Source organism: Poecilia reticulata, linkage group LG18 (assembly GCF_000633615.1).
Source record: "Poecilia reticulata strain Guanapo linkage group LG18, Guppy_female_1.0+MT, whole genome shotgun sequence".
NCBI lineage: Eukaryota > Metazoa > Chordata > Actinopteri > Cyprinodontiformes > Poeciliidae > Poecilia > Poecilia reticulata.
In genome coordinates this window covers 7,154,695-7,173,377 of record NC_024348.1, presented here as the reverse complement: position 1 = coordinate 7,173,377, position 18,683 = coordinate 7,154,695, and the positions used below count along the sequence as shown (strand labels likewise).

Here is an 18,683-nt window from a genome sequence, read left to right as displayed (position 1 = left end):
CTAACTGCTTTTGAAGGGCTGTGATGCTCCTGCATTGAGGTGTTATTGTATCAAAGTTCATTTTAACAACAGACACCTCACCTCTAGAAATTAAAACGCATCATCTGCTGTGTTGCTTTTTTACATACAATTTTTAACTTTGTGCAAATCTTATAAAGAGATGATAAAAAAATCATCCTGATTACTGGACACAGCAATTTTCAGATTGTTTTGGTTTGGGGGAAACCAGCAGTTTAATGGGAAGCCACCATAGAGCAGCAGAATACAAATTAAATACAATAATTTTGTGGTAATCCAAGACAGCTTTATGTTTACTGACATGAAACCTCCACACATTTCCCTCAGCCTGTATAATCCATTTAAACTGTTTGTTCCCTGTTTTTTCAATAAATATCTAAGAAACACATGAATCGGCCATTTACAAGATGGCCGAACAAAACCACTGTTTCTAAAGAAACATAACTAAGATGTTGGGTATGAACAAAAATTGTTCAAACCAAATGTTTTGAACTAAGATATTACTTTCACTTGTGCAGAAACACAACTCATTAGGTGGCATGCTGCCGTTCAAGTTGAGCTATTAATAACTGGCACGTTTAAGACAAGCATAAAGAAACAAGAGAAGAAATGCAATGTAACATGAAACTCATGTCATCATGACGATAGAAGATTTGACACCGTGGGGAGGGTGTGGTTAAAGCTGAATATAAATAACATTGCTCTACTGTTCAGTCACCTGCACACCTGCTGGAACTCTGACAGATAAGAAGATTGGAGAGTGTGTGTTCATTCATCTCTGTGGGTAAAAGTTAAGTGTTGTTTGTGTCGTATTTTTGATTTTTGTCAAATCATTCATTTTAAGTGAGTTTTAGCATTTTTTGGCTACAAATTTTGTATTATACAAACATCACAAATTGAACATTTCATTTTCTAATACACAGACTATTTAAATTGTTTTTGATAAGACTCAGTGATTTTCTATCAATTTTGCCTTTTTTAGTCTGTAAATATGAATACTTATTCGATGTGAAGAGTTCAACATAGGTCAGCAGTATTCAACTTTGCAAGTCAAAATATAGAAAATTGCTGACCTAAATTTTTACATGTGAGGTAAAAATAATAATCACAAATAATCACCTGCTTGTGATGTTCATGCACAGTCAAGTAGATAATTGTGTCTGATTTGGAAACCTCTAATTATTCTCTCTGCTTTTGCAGATGATTTAGTCCTGGTGATCCTCTGGTTGTGACATTTGCAGGTAAGTGGATCCTGAGGCATTAGAGATGAATGAATGAAGGAACGAACGAACGAACGAACGAACAAAGAACTTGATAAGTTATTTCTATGCATCACACAAAAAGAAAAACAAACTTTGCAGATCCACAGACAAGAACAAATATACTACACCCCAACTCTGCATGCTACATCTTTTGGTTCAAGAGTCCAATTGTTGTGGAGGATAAAATTTGTTTAATGTCCTCCTGCTTTTTTTCCCAAACAACAGGAGGATGAGTATGAAGTTGCTGTGAGCTGTCTGTTAAAATGTCATCTTCTCTCTGTAAATGTCCTGCAGTTGAGACACTGATGGTTTCCTCAGCAGTTCTCATTACCAGAGTCTCTGTTCTGTTGTGTTGTTGTGAATGTGAGGATCCTTCCAGCCTTTGCAGAATGTTGTGTTCTGCAACAATAGGCTTGGGAATGACTAACTCTTAATGACTAGCAAAGGCAGTTGTTGACAAAGTCATTAATTTTAATCAGACTTACCAAGTTAGGGCAACACCTGATTATCTGGAATTCAAAGCTTAACAGCTGACAGACTCTGCCTGTCATTGCTTCATGAATACCTGCTTGATGAGTTGTCATATTACACAACAGCAGATAGTGTGAACTCACTACATGCATATTCAAAACATCACTCGAAAGTACAAGAATTTAACAGTGTTCCTTAACTTCCGGTCAAGATACTTATGTCGATAATCTCTAACTGGACTGGTAACATTAACCTAAACCAGAGGTTCCCAGAGCTGGACTTCAAGTAGCCCTGCAGAAACCTATTAATCATCCATTTATTTACGTCAGATGTTTGGAAGCAAGGAGACACCTACAACATGCCTTTCCTTCTTTCCTGGGTGTGTCAACATATTATGGAGTTGGGTGGAGATCATCAATAAAACTTCTCAGTAAGGCAAACTGAAGCTAGTCCTGATTAGTGAAGATGTATGATGTGATGTAATTATTCATAAGCTGCTCCAAACATTTCTGTGCTGATGGTGTCAATATTACCTGGACAGTAACATTCATTGAAGATGGATTTGGCTTCTTGGTCAGAGGAATGGTGATGATAGTCTTTGGACAGGTTGGCACTTTGGCTGAGAAAAAGGTCAAATATGTCTGGAAAGACATTCTATAGCTGTTCAACAAAGGCTTTCAACACACACCGAGTGACATGATCTGGACCATTCTGTAGGTTTTGATATTCTGGGTTCTGTTCCAGCACTTTTATCTCACTATGTCTTGTTATTTTTACTATTTATGCTAAAAACCTTGTCTCTTCTATTTTTAGGCTTGGAAACTGTGTGTGGTGAAACAACCTTTTCAAGCAAAAGCAACAAAAACCAAAAGAATAGACCCTTCTGTTTGATGTGACGACCATGGAAAGTGACTCAGGAGAATACCTGAACTCTGCCGTTGGTCTTGACGAAAAATATGGTGGTTTATTTTTTCATTGTGAACCGTACATTTCTGCATATGTGCTGACCTACCCAATGTCCACCAATACAAAATTGTTCTCAATGTTGGCACTGTTGAATGCCTATGTTCCCAATTCCTACCTGATCATGGAAGAGTGTAGAGAAATCCTAGGACCGCCTGATCCCATCTATGGAGGTCCTCCCTTCGAAGTTAGAATGCAACCTTTTTCCAAGCTCATCAGAGTATCTGGCTCAAAGGTTCGTCTGATCCATCCAGATATTGCTAGAAGGTGTGTGGAGCTATTATCTGACCTAGGCATTCCCAGAAGTTCCTTAGCACTGAACTGTGTGTTTCTGCTTTGTGGGGAAGAAGTCCAACCTCACACTGTCCAGTTTGTCAAAGATTTGCTAACAATGAGAGAGATGGGTCCAAAGGGCAAGGAGAAATTCTCACTGCTAATTAAAGACATTGTAGAGCAAGAAAAATTTATTAAAGCACTCTTGGTTTTGAGAAAAGCTTCAAACAAATTCCGGGACAAACACATCTTCCCCCAAACAGTTGCTCGGCTGTACAACATTGGAGGACGTCACCCAAACTTCAAAAAAGCTGAGAAATGGGCTAAAGAAGCCATCAAAAGAGTGCAGAACAACTCCTATGCTGCAGACACCCTTGGACAGGTGTACAAGAACCATTTGAGATGGACCAAAGGATCCTCTGAAGTGAATAAAATGACTGTGAAGGCCCTTGAGGCGTTCAAAGATGTAGAGATGAAAGCTGACAAGGAATTAGACCCTGAATTGAGTGAATACGATGGCTGTGCCAACTATTCCGTTTCGTTCAACAACCGAGGCCATTTTGGTTTCATTCAAGTGGCCAAGATTGTCTCTGAGAAACATAAACATGACAATCCATTTGAGGACACCCTAAAATTGGAAGTTGAATACAAGTTTGAGTTTTTTGAATGGTATCTCAGCTACTCCCAGCCTGACAGGATAACAGTGGAACCAGATTACTTTTGGAAAGATGTTGCCAGTTGCTATCAACAATACACAGCGGAAGATGCAGCTGATTCCACCAGCTTCCCAGCTCTTCTCGATTGTCTGAATCACGGCCTTTTCGTGTCGAAGGAAAAACGAGCCTTCAAGTCTGAGGTGACTGAGAAAACAAGACCACAGCTGGAGCAAACCCGAGATGAATTAAAGACTGCTTATGAGGAAGATGTAGATGATGTCAAAGTGGCAGAGAGGTACATCCTTTCAAACATCATCCTGAGCAACAAGGAGCCTCACTCTCCTCAACACGTCCTGGTTAGAGAACTTCAGGAAATACTTCAGAGGTTTCTGCCCACTGGGGTGAACAGTAGAGACCCAGAGTTTTACCTTTTGGTCCTGCTGTTGTTTTGGCCAGAGGAGCAGCTTCAGAAGGGTCAAGAAAACAATGATGATGAAAGGTTTCAAGAACCTGACACAGACAAGGATCAGTCTCAAGACCAAACTATAGAGGAAGCAGATGTAAAGGATAACAATACAGTAGAAGAACCTGAACAGCCCCCTCCTGGCCTCGTATATAAACTTGACATGGAAGAATATGTCACCTTGATGGAAAAGGCCTATGATAAAGTCTATGACAAGTACCTTCGAGGTCGGTACCTGCTGCCACTGTTTTTTCTAGGAAAGGGCTCTGGACTTAGCAGATGGATCCACAGGTCTAGACTGGACAAGGTGGTGGAAATCAGGGTGGAAACTCAGCTCGCTAAAAAACCAAGGGACACAAATAGAAACAAAATTAAAAGAAAGAAGATCAATGATATATGGAATAGTGGGGAGGTGTGGCAGCTGCCACAAATCCAGGATATGCTTCAGCCCATTCAAATGGAGACCATGCAACAGAGTGGAGGAGATGAAAAAATGTTTCTTAGTGTAGGCGGGGAGATAATAAGAAAATATCAGTGCCAGGTTCACCATGTGCATGAATCTGGCACTTCGAGCCCAAAGCTGTTTTATCTTGGCTTCAACATCAGAGGCCCTGTCATCTTCAAAGTGGAGGATTGTTCAGATAAACATGATTGTAAAAGTACAAAGCAGCAACAGAACACCGCTTGAGTCAGTATTGGTTTTCAGGATAGAAAGCAGCATTTTCATTCATTCCCTAAAGTTCCTGACTCTCTGGGTCTGTTAAAAGAAGTCACTTTGTGACTTTTCCAACCAGTCATGGTTGATTCTGGGGCTGTAGCTGAAAGACTTTACATCTGAAAAGCTCACCGATCAGTTTTCAGCTTTATTCTGCAAATTTCATGGTGGATATTATTACTGTGACCAAATATGTTAATTACTGTTTCTGTTTTTGTCTGTTAGGTTTTAATGTAGAAGCAATATTAATCAACGGTCTTGGACTCTCTGATATGATTAATGTAGCATGAATTAAATTGGGTTGATTTTAATCTCTTTCTCCTTGTTTCAGTTGTTTTACATACAAATATACAAATTGATATTCAAATCAATTAAGAATGATGAAAATGAAACTTCCATACTAATGTTTACTGAAAAAGCAAATTTATTAAACTCTAATAAAAATAATGCCATACTGTTGGACTGGATTATATGTGAGTTATTTTTTATCTAAGTTGTTGCTTGCCTTCAGTTTTTGAGCTAAGTCACCTACTGTGACCTTTTCCATTATTATTTTCCAACAATGAGTTAAACTGCAAAATCACACTCTTACACTTTAAGTCTTACAACCATCATACTGAGGTAATTGTTTGCACAAACTTCTGTTTGGACCATTAATCCTCTTATTTAATTCTCTCTATTCATTTTGTCAACTTTTTTTTATTTTTATGTTTGTGGTGCAACATCTGTATAATTGTACATATCTTTATGCAATGTAACAATTGCAATATAATTCTATGAATGTACTGTGCCTTTAACCCTTTAAATTACTGCATTTGTGTTTTGCGAAGACATTAATGTAAAAAATGACACATATCAATAATTACAGTTAATTTTAAACTTCCTGAAACCTGAATCTGTTTACAAAGTCACTATTTAACATATCTTTTTAATGAAAGGACAAAGCTTTGAGATAGACCTGAAAGTGAAAAGAAATAAAAATTCTTCATTTATATTAAGAACAAATGCTCTTCAGGTGCATTGTGCCACAGATTTGGAGAAGAGAGTAAGAATAATAACAACAATTAGCAAGAAACAACAATAACACACATGTAGATTAGAGATATGAAATGGTCAAAAAAATATGGCAGCAGCATGACAGTCGCTTTCACTCGTATATTAGTAAATCTGGTTCTGATTTACTAACTGCACTAAAATTTGCAGTTATATTAGTAAATCTGATTCTGATTTACTAACTGCACTAATAATTCAAAAATGTTGCTGCAGGTTTTTCCGACCAATGCGTTGCAATAATGAAAACGTATCTGGAGAGAATAAGTTTTCATTTGGTCTTGTGACAAAGGTGCAGACCACCACCTTCCTGTTCATTTTAAAACCACGGAAACCAAACGGCTCATGCTGCTGTGCTTGTTTAGAGCATCAGCTCGACGTTTAAAAACCTGCGTCAGCACAAATATGGGAGAAAAAGTAGATTTCCTCTGTGATGGAATAAGCACAACTAATAAAGTGGTCAGGAAGCAAATAAAAGATAAGACCCAGGAAAAAAAAACAATACAAATAACCCTAATATTCCTAGTCAGTAATCCTGGTTTGATAGTCTTTCTCTTCAGCCTGGTAGCCCAACAAATAAACAGTTTGATATATTTTTGGGTTGAAAAAGTGTGTTGGATCAAACCCATAAGCCTTCATTCAACCAACCGACCCATTCCTGGCCTCCTCATCAGTCATAGGTCTCAGGACAATGGCACCATATGGTTAGGGTGGAGCTACTGGTGCCACCATAACCAGTTTGTTGACTGGGAACTATTTCACAGGAGTGAAGGATTATTATTCCACGTATACACTAATCACTGCCGAATCTATTTATTCCTCAAGAGGTCACTGCTCACTCTACTCTTGTCTTCTCCGACTGACTTAGTGATTTTGGATAACTGAGTTATTCAAATTTTAATGGAAGAATGAATGAATGAATGAATGAATGAATGAATGAATGAATGAATGAATGAATGAATTAATTAATTAATTAATTAATTAATGCACTTTATTAATCCAAGAGGGAAATTCTCAAACAAAATGAATGTAAAATTAAAATGAATTGATGATTCTACTGAGTCCAAAATGCTCCACCAGTTTTTCCTGTGCTGCTTTCTCCTCCCTGACCTCTGACCTCTGTCTTTTGTCAACAATGTCAGTATTAAAATGGATGCTGACCTTCGGTCTGATAACCAAAAATACTTAGGCGTCTCTCGAAAAGTAAAGCTCTCCTTTATTTTTCTGCTTTCGTCAGCATTAGTAATCCATGCATTTGCAACCCACCAGAAGGTTTATTAATTTTTTTCTTTCTAATAGGACTGAGCCAGATCAATGTGTCACCTGTTAACCGGTCTGGGTTTGTGGCGCCGTGGAGGAGGGGCCTCCCAGATCGACAACATATTCTCAGCCAGACAAATGTGTTGCATGACCAAACTTTAGCTTCACCACTCTCTTCATGCAGTGCAGGCCTCTGGCTTCCTGTTCATTTTCATAAGAAAAACAAAACACGCGCTTGGCTGGAACACCCGATAAGCCGTCTTGAACCTCTGCCAGATGTTGCTCAGTACTTGTCACTTTGCCACGTTTGCAGTTTTCTTCACTTTTGTAGCCAACCACTTCTCGCTCCTTCGGAAACAGATGCACTGCAGGAGGTTTCACTGCAGCCACACGGCGGGCCTGACTTCACATTTCTACGTGTGAAGTTTAATAAAACCACAAATAAAGTCGACTCACCTCCTGAACATCTCTAAGGTCCGTCACTGCTAACTGCGTTTACCTTTCTCAAAAGTGTGACAACCCCAGTTTTCCAACCTCAATCGTCGCTGCTCGCCACAAGGGCGATCTGTCAAAAAAACAACTGCTTGATCTGAGTCAGCAGTGTGAAAATTTGTTGATCGTGACCTCAGACTTACAAACTGGTGCATTAATTGCAGCTATTTGATTGGCTGTTTGCTGCGAGCTGGGATACGAGGTGGTCTTGGTCAACTGACTCTAACGTCAGTAAACTCCTTCACAACACAGAGAGCGAAGACGGGCCGGCCACGGAAGGTGAGTCAGTACTTTCTCAGCTACGACCGATTATATTAACAGCTCCATCATTTGATTTATTCTATGTATTTGCTCCTTTTTGGAGAAAAAATAAATAAATAATCTCCTGTGTTCAAAGTGACATGACATTAACTCCTAAAGCTAAAATCTTGGAACACATCCGAAGTCGATTTTTGTTTGTTTGTCTGTAACAGATTATATAGTGAGTATTTTAACATCCAAATTACAGCACACAACAAGCGCTCCACTATTCAGAGGAACAAAGTGACCTTTTGAGTTGTGTTCACTAACTCAGTCTCTGCCTCTTCAGACAAGAAAATGCGAGTCGTCCTGCTGATCGCTGTCCTGTGCAGCTGCGCTGCGGCAGACGAGGATTCCTACAATAAACGCCCGTGTCAGCCGAACAACGACCAAAACGCCTACAGCAAGTTCGAAGCCAAACACATCCTTCCAAAAAAGTTCAAAACTGGCTCAATATCGGAGTGGGAGAAGTGAGTCACTGAATGTTGATTAAAATAGGGATAAAAACATAGCAATTATTGAGTTATTAACGTATGAACAACTCACTAGTATAAAAGTTAAAACTTAGAAGACTGTTTATTTTGAAGGTCTTGTCACTGCATCTCAATGTCTAGACTTTGACTAGGCCACTCCAGCACCTCATTTCCTTTTTTTAATGTCACACAGAGTAAGTACTTTAGTACTGAATAGAAATTCGCCTTCAGGGTTTTCTGGTGTGGTTCCACCACCCAGACTGCTTGGATTTTAAACGCTTCATCCTGGAATTACGTGTTAGTTTTATATGTGTGACGGGACATGCAGCTTCCAAAATGCTCTACTATTTTGTGATTGGTTCACAGAATATTTTCTCAAAGCTCTTGGGGGAAACATCAGGATGTTTTGTCTTTATTCTGTTTGTCCAGCAGAAGCTTTTTGTTTGGATCTCTGCCACTTATGTCCTTTTAGCCCAGATGGTTTCTTATTGTTCAATCATGAAAATGTACCATAACTGACATATCAGATTTATGGTTTTTCCATTTAGGGCCAAGTTTGTTTGGATAGATTTTTTTCTGCGTAACAAATGGAATCATCTTTTGAAAACTTTTGCTTTCACTAAGGTTATCTGCTATTAAAATGGGCTTGATCTGAAATATTCAAGTGTAAGAAAAAATGTATAATGGGGCAAAACACTTTGACAGAACTCATTTGTCTCATTCAAGTTTCTTGACAAAACATATTTTGTGCTGTTCATGCATAATGTTAGCTTATCTGAAAGACGTGTGGCTTCATTTTAATAAAAAAAACTAACCTTTTTAAATTACGTGTTTAAATGTTTTGAATAACGCAGTTTGTTTATTTCTCTAGACACATTAAGAACTTGAAGCGCTGCAAAGTTACAACTCAGTCCTTCATCGAGAAGTCAAAGGTCAATCTTGTTAAGAAAATCTGCAACGGCAAAGGCTGGAACCAGCAGCGCAACTTCTGCACGAGCAACTCAAAACTCCCCGTGTACGTAGTGAAAGTGAACAAATCGAACTGCACAGTTCTCAACACCCCGAGGAAAACTGAGGAACTGGTGACGGTGGCTTGTGACAAAGTTGGCAACCAGTGCCTTCCTGTTCATTATGAGCCAAAAGCCCAAACCGATGAACGGCCCAGAGCTGCCTGCTCTCCTGCTGCTCCGGATTATTGGCCTGACAAGCAATTTAATACCTCAATCTGGATTGACTGAAAGGTGACTAGAAATACTTCAGAAATGCTTCTGTGCCAATCAAAATCTTTAACCTGCTCCAGCAACCCTATAGAAAAAAAACAAGTTCTTCACGTCAAATGATTTTTTAAATCAAATTTAACAATCAAATGAATTGTTTTTATGCTGATTTCCTTATTAGCTGTGCTAAACAAATTGCTGTTGCTTTTAATATTGTCCAATAAAGATCATATCTATGAATGAAATCTGATTTTGTCCTGTTGTCCAATCACAGCTCATGTTTTAAAACGTCTCTGCAGTTCTGAGAGGTCTCAGTTATTAAAGTAGCTATTTTGCTATTAACCTTTTTTTTCTAGTTTTGCAATGAATGTTATAACAGAAAAGTTAACTGATATACTGGTAACTAGTTCACTCAATCAAAAGCTCTTTCAGCGCTTCATTGCCACCTACTGGTTGTTTATCAGTATAGCAGCAACTTCATCTCAGTTGAAACTTTGTTTCACGTTTTCCGTTGAGCCCAATAAGTAAACCAGCAACATTTCAGATTCTTTGTGTTTACAAGGAGCTCAGCTGACTGTTAGTTCTGCTCACAAAGAGAATCCATGTAACGAAGACTGAAAAACAGAGATTTATCTACAGTAAAACTGCCCCACACTCGACTCAGTGTTAAAGAGAAATCCACACTGATAATGTTCCACTTTGCTAAATTTAGCAAAGTTAGATCATATTGCTAAATGATCCAACAAAAACCAGAAAATCATTAACTAATAGTGCAGAGAAAAACTTAAGAGAAGCATTTACAGGTCACACCTGAAAGGTGCAGGAAACAAAACCCCCAATAGAAGGAAATGATGTTATTCTGTAACGATTGCTAGGCAACCACCAGCTCAGAGCGCAGGACTGTGAGAGCCGAAGCTTCACAAGAATGGAGTTTGACTATAAGGAAAAGGATGCAAGCAGGAAGAGGTAGACCTGAGGGTGAAAATGGTAAAATAAATAAATAAATACTTCACTTATATTAATAACTAATGCTCTTCAGATATAATGTGCCTTAGATTTTGAGAAGAGGTTAAACAATAATATACATGTATATTTTAGATAGAAAATGGTAGGAAATATATTGGATAATTTAAATATGACATTGCCTTCATCTAAGTATCCACAGTAAACGTGGCTCTGACTGATTTGCACTAGTAATTCAAAAATATTGGTGAAAGTTCGTCCGACCAACGCGTTGCAGTCATGAAAGCGTATTTGGAAAAACTGGTTTGATCTGGTCTTGTGGCAAAGGTGCTGACCACCACCTTCCTGTTCCTGTTAGCACGACTTGTCCAGGTAACTCTTTCACCCTGTTAGCTGCTCTGGTGGAGCAGGCGCTTTCCAGCGCAACATTTTCTCAGTAATACTGTGTAACATGACCAAACTTAACCTTCACCCTTCAATCTGTGCAGCGCAGACCTCTGGCTTCCTGTTCCTTTGCAAAAGAAGACAAAGAACAAAGCTAAACACCCCGAAGTTGGTTTAAACATTAGCTTGGTCAGCCATCTGAAACCCCTTCTGTATTAAATAATTGTGCAATTTCCATCATTTTATGTTTTCAGTGAGTTCCCACCCCTCCAGAACAAATGCACAGTAAAACATTGAACTCTACTAGCTAAATGTTTTTCACATGATAGAAAAGTATGTTAGCCACAATGTTCCACCCTCAGTCACATCGCTGCTCAACACCAAGGTGAAATGTCAGAAAACAAGTTCTTGACTTCATGTGAAAACTTTTAGTTCATGACCATAGACTAAAGTCATAGGTTAACATGCAGTCATTTGATTGGCTGTTTGCCTCGAGCCGGGATACCTGGTGGTCATGGTAACTGGTTATAACTTCAGCGGACACTGACCTCCTCCTGTCTCTTCACAAGACGGACATTAGAGACGAACCGATCGTGAAAGGTGAGTAAATATCTCCTCTGAGTTATAATTTGCATCTGAAATGGATTATTGCTAATCAATAATAAAATATCTTTATTGAAACAGCTTTTTTAAAATTGAGTTAGGATTTTTTTTTTAACATCCAGCTTCAAAGGGCTCCGCTGTTCAGAGCAACAAAAGCAACAGCAAAGTGACGAACTTTTTGAATTGCATTCAGTAACTTTTGAGTTTCTGCTTCTTCAGACAAGAAAATGCAAGTCATCCTGCTGATCGCTGTCATGTGCAGCTGTGCTGTGGGAGACGAGGATTCACACAACTGTCAGCCGTCAGCCGACCAATAAGCCAGACGCGTTCAAGAACTTTGAAAAAAAAATCACATCCTTCCAGAAAACTTTGATACTTGTTCAAAATCTGAATGGGAGAGGTGAGTTACTGACTCTGTCATTTGTTTTTAAACTTTGACAGAACTGCTCATTCGCCATCCAAATTTTTTTGACACATACTTTTTTTACATACTGCATAGCTACAGTCATTATGTAAGTTTATCTGAAAGTCTTGTGACATCATGAAAACCCTTTTTTTTTAAATGAAATACATGAATATTTTTTGATAATATATTTGTTTCCCTAGCCATATACAAAGCTTGGAACGCTGCGGAGAACCAACTCAGACCTTCATTGAACGCTCAAACACCGATCTTGTCAGGGAAAACCCGAAACTTATGGACGGCCCAGAGCTACCTGCTGTCCTGCTGCTCCGGATTATTGGTCTGACAAGCAATTTAATATCTCAGACTGGATTGACTGAGAGGTGATTAGAAATACTTCAGAAATGCTTCTGTACCAATCAAAACCATTTAACCTGCTCCAGCAACCCTGTAGAAAAAAAGAAAAATCTTCACGTAATGTATTTTTCTGCATCATATTTTATGTTTGATACCTTCTTACATGAAATGTACAATGCTTTAGACATTGTCTAATAAAGCTCATTGTTAAATAATTTGAATGGTTTTAGTCCAGTCAAACCATTCAAATTATTGAAGCTAACTATTTTGTTTCTGGATATGTATGCACATGTTTGTTTCCTGTTTGCTTGTTTTCTTGCTTTTAAAAACCAGTTTGAAATTAGTCAAATCATAACAAAATGTTGAATATGTGTGGCTGGATTAAAATGACTTTTTTTCTTAAGTTGCTTGAGACTGAATTAAAATCTGATTTGAATTCACTGCATGATAATATGTGGTTACATTTGTCAGTGCAGGCCAAGGAAACCTAAGGCATTGATAAACACCACAGAAAATATAATATACCGTTGTTCATTTTCAAGGGTGAATTCCTAATTCAACTTACTTAAGTTTATTTAAAACGACCTAAAAAAAAGTTTTGGAGGAGCAGTTAGGCTGAGAAATGAACCATCAGGATTTCCCGCTTCTTTCTATTTCTCTGCGCGCGAACTTTAAAAATCCCACGTGATTTCTTTTTGAAGTCAGCACTTCCTACTTTACCCTCTGAGAGAAACAGCCAATCACAGCTGGGGGATGACACAGCACTATTTGCATGCTGGCTGTATAATACCGACCTAATCGTTTCACTGAGTCATTCGTTGCTGTTAGAACCAGTGAGGAAACATGCCTGAACCCGCCAAGTCTGCGCCCAAGAAGGGCTCCAAGAAAGCGGTCACCAAGACGACCACCGGCAAAGGAGGCAAGAAGAGGAGAAGGACCAGGAAGGAGAGCTACGCCATCTACGTGTACAAGGTGCTGAAGCAGGTCCACCCCGACACCGGGATCTCCTCCAAGGCCATGAGCATCATGAACTCCTTCGTCAACGACATCTTTGAGCGCATCGCCTCCGAGGCCTCCCGTCTGGCTCACTACAACAAGCGCTCCACCATCACCTCCAGGGAGATCCAGACCGCTGTGCGCCTCCTGCTGCCAGGCGAGCTGGCCAAGCACGCCGTGTCCGAGGGAACCAAGGCTGTTACCAAGTACACCAGCTCCAAGTGAACAGCTCTGCTGTTAACACACTAACCCAACGGCTCTTTTAAGAGCCACTCACTACATCTCAAGAGTCATTATTCTTTGTAACTTACAGCTACACTAAAATGAGGGTATTTTGTTTTAAACAAGATGTAGAGAACTACTAAGAAAAATGTCACGGTCAGATTTTCAAAAGCACAACTAGCAGTGTCTGTTCCAATATGCTTGGATCTAGCTGCACATAACACTTCAGTGACTGCAACCAAGCAAATGGCTACACCAGGAGAAGCCTAAATTGGCAAGAAATGACTGAGTTTACAAATTGTAATCAGTGATTTGGCCTCTCCTCCAACCAACATGGATGCATAAATCAACTCTTTTCCTCAACTTGTCATCCCAAAATAAATTTGAAATGCAAAACCCGGAAATTATCACCCTACAGGGACTATAACCAATAGTCATTGTCATGCAATGTCATACTGCAGTGCAGACAAAATAAAATTAGGGAGAAAAAATGAATACTTCCAGCAGTGACCACCTCATCTAATAGTTTAATGCATGAAATGTGGACCTTGTGTATTTTCACTTGCTGTCATATATTGAAATGGTTTATAATTATAGATATGAAACTGCCAACATGTTCTGTTTGACCACTGTGAAATATTTGATGTCAATTTATAAGTTACTTCAGTTGTATTTTCATATAAACTCTACAGGTCTAAAAAAATGTATAGAAAGTAATTTTGTAGAGTGTCAAGTATTTGCCATTTAAATGATTTAAATCTGAAATAACCATTTAGTTTTTGACATGTTTTATAGTAGCATATTTCTGCTATTATGCTATTAATAGCATAATAGCGATTATGCTATACTAATACTAAATACTATCACCATTTTGGTGATAGTATTTTAAAAAATGTTGGACCAGTCAGCTGTAAGTCTCATGTTTATAAAACATGATTATGTTCATATATATAAATCAAATATATGAACTTTGCAAAACTTAACAACCGTCAACTTGTTTCTGTGTTGAACAGTGAAAGTTTCTGTATGTTTAAAAGAAACATTAGTGTATTAATCTCCTCTTATAAAAACGTATTCCATGACCTGTTTGCACAATTATCATCGAATTTCCCAAATTAACTAAGCATCAAATCATGATTTCAATCCAGCCTCTCTCGGTTATTGGAGAGGCTGAATTTATTCCCGTGGATCTTCGGAACACGCACCGGCCTCGACCGTATCAGTGTGTTTACATCGGCTGAATACGTTCGTCTTATTCCTCAATAAATTCCTGCATCGCAACCAATTTATCACGATTCGATCCTCAGACATCTCTGCTAACAAAAACATACCGGTTCTCTTTATTGTGAGACGGTTTTAGATATTTTTAGCGGCGAAGTTTTAAGAAAACTTCCCCCACGCCGCGCGAGGCGAGTTGGAATCTGACGTGTTTTGAAGCTCGTGAAAAGAAGAGAAACAACCGTGGAAGTCAAACGTGCACTCAGTCTGTAGCAGGGAGGGATTCGTTTCTTTTCCAATAGAACTTGCGTTTGGTAATGTTTGATTTCTGGAGATTTGTTGACTGAAATGTGGCGGAGAAAACACAAAGTGGAACCGCTTTCCGAAACGGCAGCAGAGCGGCGCCCTGGGTTGTCTCTTTACGGTTCTCATATGTGTTATAAGTCCTGCCTCCCGCTTTGAGCTCCATACGTTCAGAGGAACAACACAGTCAGAGAAACATGGTAGAGGAAGCTCCAGCAGCCGCGCCGGCTAAGGCTCCGGCCAAAGCCCCGAAGAAGAAGCCCGCTCCCCGGGTCAAGAAAGACGGACCCAGCCTCCCTAAACTCATCGTGGCCGCCGTGGCCGAGTCCAAGGAGCGCAAGGGGATGTCCCTGGCGGCCCTCAAGAAGGTGCTGGCCGGGAAGGGAGTGGACGTGAGCAAGGCGAACAAGCGCATCAACACTGCCGTCACCAAGCTGGTCACCAAAGAGACCCTGAGCCAGACTAAGGGCACAGGGGCCGCTGGGTCTTTCAAGCTCGCCAAAAAGGAGCCCAAAGCCGTCAAGCCAGCCAAGAAGGTGGTGAAGAAGAAGGCTCCCATCAAGGCCAAGAAGCCCGCTGCCAAGAAGACCACAGCAGCCAAGAAACCCGCCGCTAAGAAGCCTGCAGCTGCCAAAAAATCCCCGAAGAAGGCTCCGGCTAAGAAAGCGGTGAAAAAGCCCGCGAAGAGCCCCAAGAAGGTCGCACCCAAGAAGCCCAAGGCAGCTAAGAAGCCTGCAGTCAAAAAAACTGCAGCCAAAAAGCCCGCAGCGAAGAAAGCCAAGAAGTAAACAGCTGCTTCAACCCGCACTCAGTGCAGCAAAAGGCTCTTTTCAGAGCCAACACTTATTCTCTGTAGAGCACATCCTGTCCTTACAGTTTATTAAATTAACCAGGGTCAGCGTTAATAACTTAAATATTGTGATTTACACAGTTCTAACAGCTTTATTTCTCCATGTAGCCACATAGATTTTATCATTAATATTATATATAAATCTACCTCTAATCACAATCACAGTGAAACGATTAGACTTAATCTGTCAACAGACCCAACTGCTTTTCTCTTAGAATTACATCTACCTACTACTGCTACCTATAACCAAGCCACATTTAGAGATTGTTCACATATTACAAAATGTAATTATTTGTCAAAATGTATTTAAAGAACAATTGTATATCAGAATGTTGCTGCTATTGATAAGCAGCCAAAAATCAACTCAAACTGCATGAACTTGATTTAAGAAATGAATAGCTGAGATTGGAGATGTTGAAATGTTTATTTCATTTCCACTGAAAATACATAATAATAAAAAAAGGCTATTCATTATGACCGAAAGCGTTTAACTGTGTTCCTCTGTGTGAGAAACAAATGATCATTTGTAAAGATTTCATAAAAAATTTGATTTACTTAAACATATTTTCAAGATTTTAAATTCAACATTAGAAAAATTTTGAATTTGATAAGCAAATAAAATGTACTCTTCAGACGTTGAATTAAAAGAAATTATACCAGGAATCCAAAATAAAAAGGCAAATTAAGGAAAACACGAACTTTTTCGACCGGTTTCAATGACGTGACTGGATCTGTTGAGCTCAGTTCCTCCCCTGTTCTCTTTCACGTCCGCAGTTCCCAGATATAGGCGGTGCTTGTATAGACCACATTATCGCTTCAGACTTTTCTAGAACGATACCAACATGAGCGGCAGAGGAAAGGGAGGCAAAGGACTCGGTAAAGGMGGCGCCAAGCGTCACCGTAAAGTCCTCCGTGATAACATCCAGGGAATCACCAAGCCCGCTATCCGCCGTCTGGCTCGCCGCGGGGGAGTCAAGCGYATCTCCGGTCTCATCTACGAGGAGACCCGCGGTGTGCTCAAGGTCTTCCTGGAGAACGTCATCCGTGACGCCGTCACCTACACCGAGCACGCCAAGAGGAAGACCGTCACCGCCATGGAYGTGGTGTACGCTCTCAAGAGGCAGGGCCGCACTCTGTACGGCTTCGGAGGTTAAACTGCTTCATTGTATCGATACAACAACAAAACGGTCCTTTTAAGGGCCACACACATGTTCTAATGAGCTGAATTTCCTCAATTCATTTGGTTTTCTACCTCAAACTTTCAAGGGAAACTCAAAAAAGCTATAATGATTGAAATTTGTAGATGACAAAATGGCAAAGCTGTAGTTTACTTTCTACAAATCTGTTTAAAACTATAACTTGTGTTCACAACTAAGTTATTCATTTTCTATATATTTCATCCATTGACTTGTGTAATCTAAATTAACTTTGGCTGTGGGTTGTTTCACATTGTAAAATATTTACACTTGACTGTTAAAGTACAAACTGACCCTTGCTCCAATGACTGCTTTGATAGCCACTGAACTACCAGAGAATAGAACCACTACTGTGAATGTTTACATGCAAAAAGCTAACTGGTGCACATCTGTCAAAATACCTTAACCCATAAGGAAGATTTTAAATAAAATGAAAATCAAACCACACTTTGAAAACAAAAGGAAATGCAAAAAAATAAATACTTATACACTTCAAATCAAAAACTTGGAAATAGGAAATCCAAATGAGGTCCAATTTATAATTGCAGGAAATTGTTCTAATGAGAAATTAAGTTTTACCATCAATAACAGGAAATAGCTTTACGATATCTAAATGCATGAATAAATACAAAAACATAACATTCTGAATGGAGTGGTTAAACGTTTTACAAATCAACTTACACTGTATTTATATATACATTACAGTGGTTATGAATAGTGATTACTATGTGCACCCTATGAAGGGTTGCCTAGGCAGTTAAGATGCTATTTTAAATAAAATGTTGAAGATGTTATCCCCAGTAGCATAGGTATGATTTCAGAGTATCAAATCTAGTCATGTCTCAACCCTTTTCTGTTTCCTCTTCTAGGTTTGGTCCAGTTATTGAAGACAGAATATTTAGACCTTATTTATTAGTATGTCAAACATTTAGCTTGACACATCAGTCAGTCACTGCACGTTTTAAACAATATAAGGATTAAGAAAGAAATTTCAGTAGTGAACAAGTGGTTATTCAATTTGGCTTTTATAACAAAGATTGTGCCATTATTCAAATAAAGCCCGATTAAAAGTGGCCCATAATAAAATCTTTAAAGTTAATGTGACATAAAAAAGTACATTTTTAAATGTCAAACATATAGAAGTCAAAGCTCCTAAAATAAAGTGTGTGGCTCTGAAAAGAGCCGTTGTGTTTGTTTTCAGCGGGTATCAGGAGTTTACTTGGCCTTGGCGGCCTTCTCGGTCTTCTTGGGCAGCAGCACCGCCTGGATGTTGGGCAGCACTCCACCCTGAGCGATGGTGACTCCACCCAGCAGCTTGTTGAGCTCCTCGTCGTTGCGGACGGCCAGCTGCAGGTGACGGGGGATGATGCGGGTCTTCTTGTTGTCGCGGGCGGCGTTCCCAGCCAGCTCCAGGATCTCAGCGGTCAGATACTCGAGCACAGCGGCCAGGTAGACGGGGGCTCCGGCACCGACCCGCTCGCCGTAGTTGCCTTTGCGCAGCAGCCTGTGAACACGGCCCACTGGGAACTGGAGTCCGGCTCTAGAGGAGCGGGTCTTGGCCTTGGCTCTGGCTTT

At 39.6% G+C, this 18,683-nt stretch overlaps 6 protein-coding genes across 6 annotated transcripts in view; 4 read left to right on the top strand and 2 right to left on the bottom strand.

Annotated features, from left to right (window-relative positions):
- Positions 1–2,461, bottom strand: part of LOC103480419 (histone H3-like) — a 5,910-nt gene extending 3,449 nt beyond the window's left edge. The window contains exon 1 of the mRNA XM_008435356.1: positions 2,440–2,461. Coding sequence (XP_008433578.1) covers positions 2,440–2,461 — 22 coding nt within the window. The remainder of the gene's footprint in view (positions 1–2,439) is intronic.
- Positions 1,216–5,211, top strand: LOC103480364 (sterile alpha motif domain-containing protein 9-like). The gene is made up of 2 exons (XM_008435270.1): positions 1,216–1,259; positions 2,565–5,211. Exon 2 carries the CDS (start codon positions 2,653–2,655, stop codon positions 4,792–4,794), a length of 2,142 nt encoding a protein of 713 aa, XP_008433492.1. The 5' UTR covers positions 1,216–1,259; positions 2,565–2,652; the 3' UTR covers positions 4,795–5,211.
- Positions 5,212–13,165: 7,954 nt separating this feature from the next.
- Positions 13,166–13,584, top strand: LOC103480363 (histone H2B 1/2-like). The gene has a single exon (XM_008435269.2). The coding sequence runs from the start codon at positions 13,167–13,169 to the stop codon at positions 13,542–13,544; it is 378 nt and encodes a 125-aa protein (XP_008433491.1). The 5' UTR covers position 13,166; the 3' UTR covers positions 13,545–13,584.
- Positions 13,585–15,259: 1,675 nt separating this feature from the next.
- LOC103480362 (histone H1-like) lies at positions 15,260–15,974 on the top strand. The gene has a single exon (XM_008435268.1). The coding sequence runs from the start codon at positions 15,260–15,262 to the stop codon at positions 15,848–15,850; it is 591 nt and encodes a 196-aa protein (XP_008433490.1). The 3' UTR covers positions 15,851–15,974.
- Positions 15,975–16,754: 780 nt separating this feature from the next.
- On the top strand, positions 16,755–17,116 carry LOC103480361 (histone H4). The gene has a single exon (XM_008435267.1). The coding sequence runs from the start codon at positions 16,755–16,757 to the stop codon at positions 17,064–17,066; it is 312 nt and encodes a 103-aa protein (XP_008433489.1). The 3' UTR covers positions 17,067–17,116.
- Positions 17,117–18,161: 1,045 nt separating this feature from the next.
- Positions 18,162–18,683, bottom strand: part of LOC103480418 (histone H2A-like) — a 1,321-nt gene continuing 799 nt past the window's right edge. Inside the window, exon 2 of the mRNA XM_008435355.2 lies at positions 18,162–18,679. Within this exon, the coding sequence (XP_008433577.1) occupies positions 18,324–18,679 (356 nt within the window). The 3' untranslated portion in view covers positions 18,162–18,323. The remainder of the gene's footprint in view (positions 18,680–18,683) is intronic.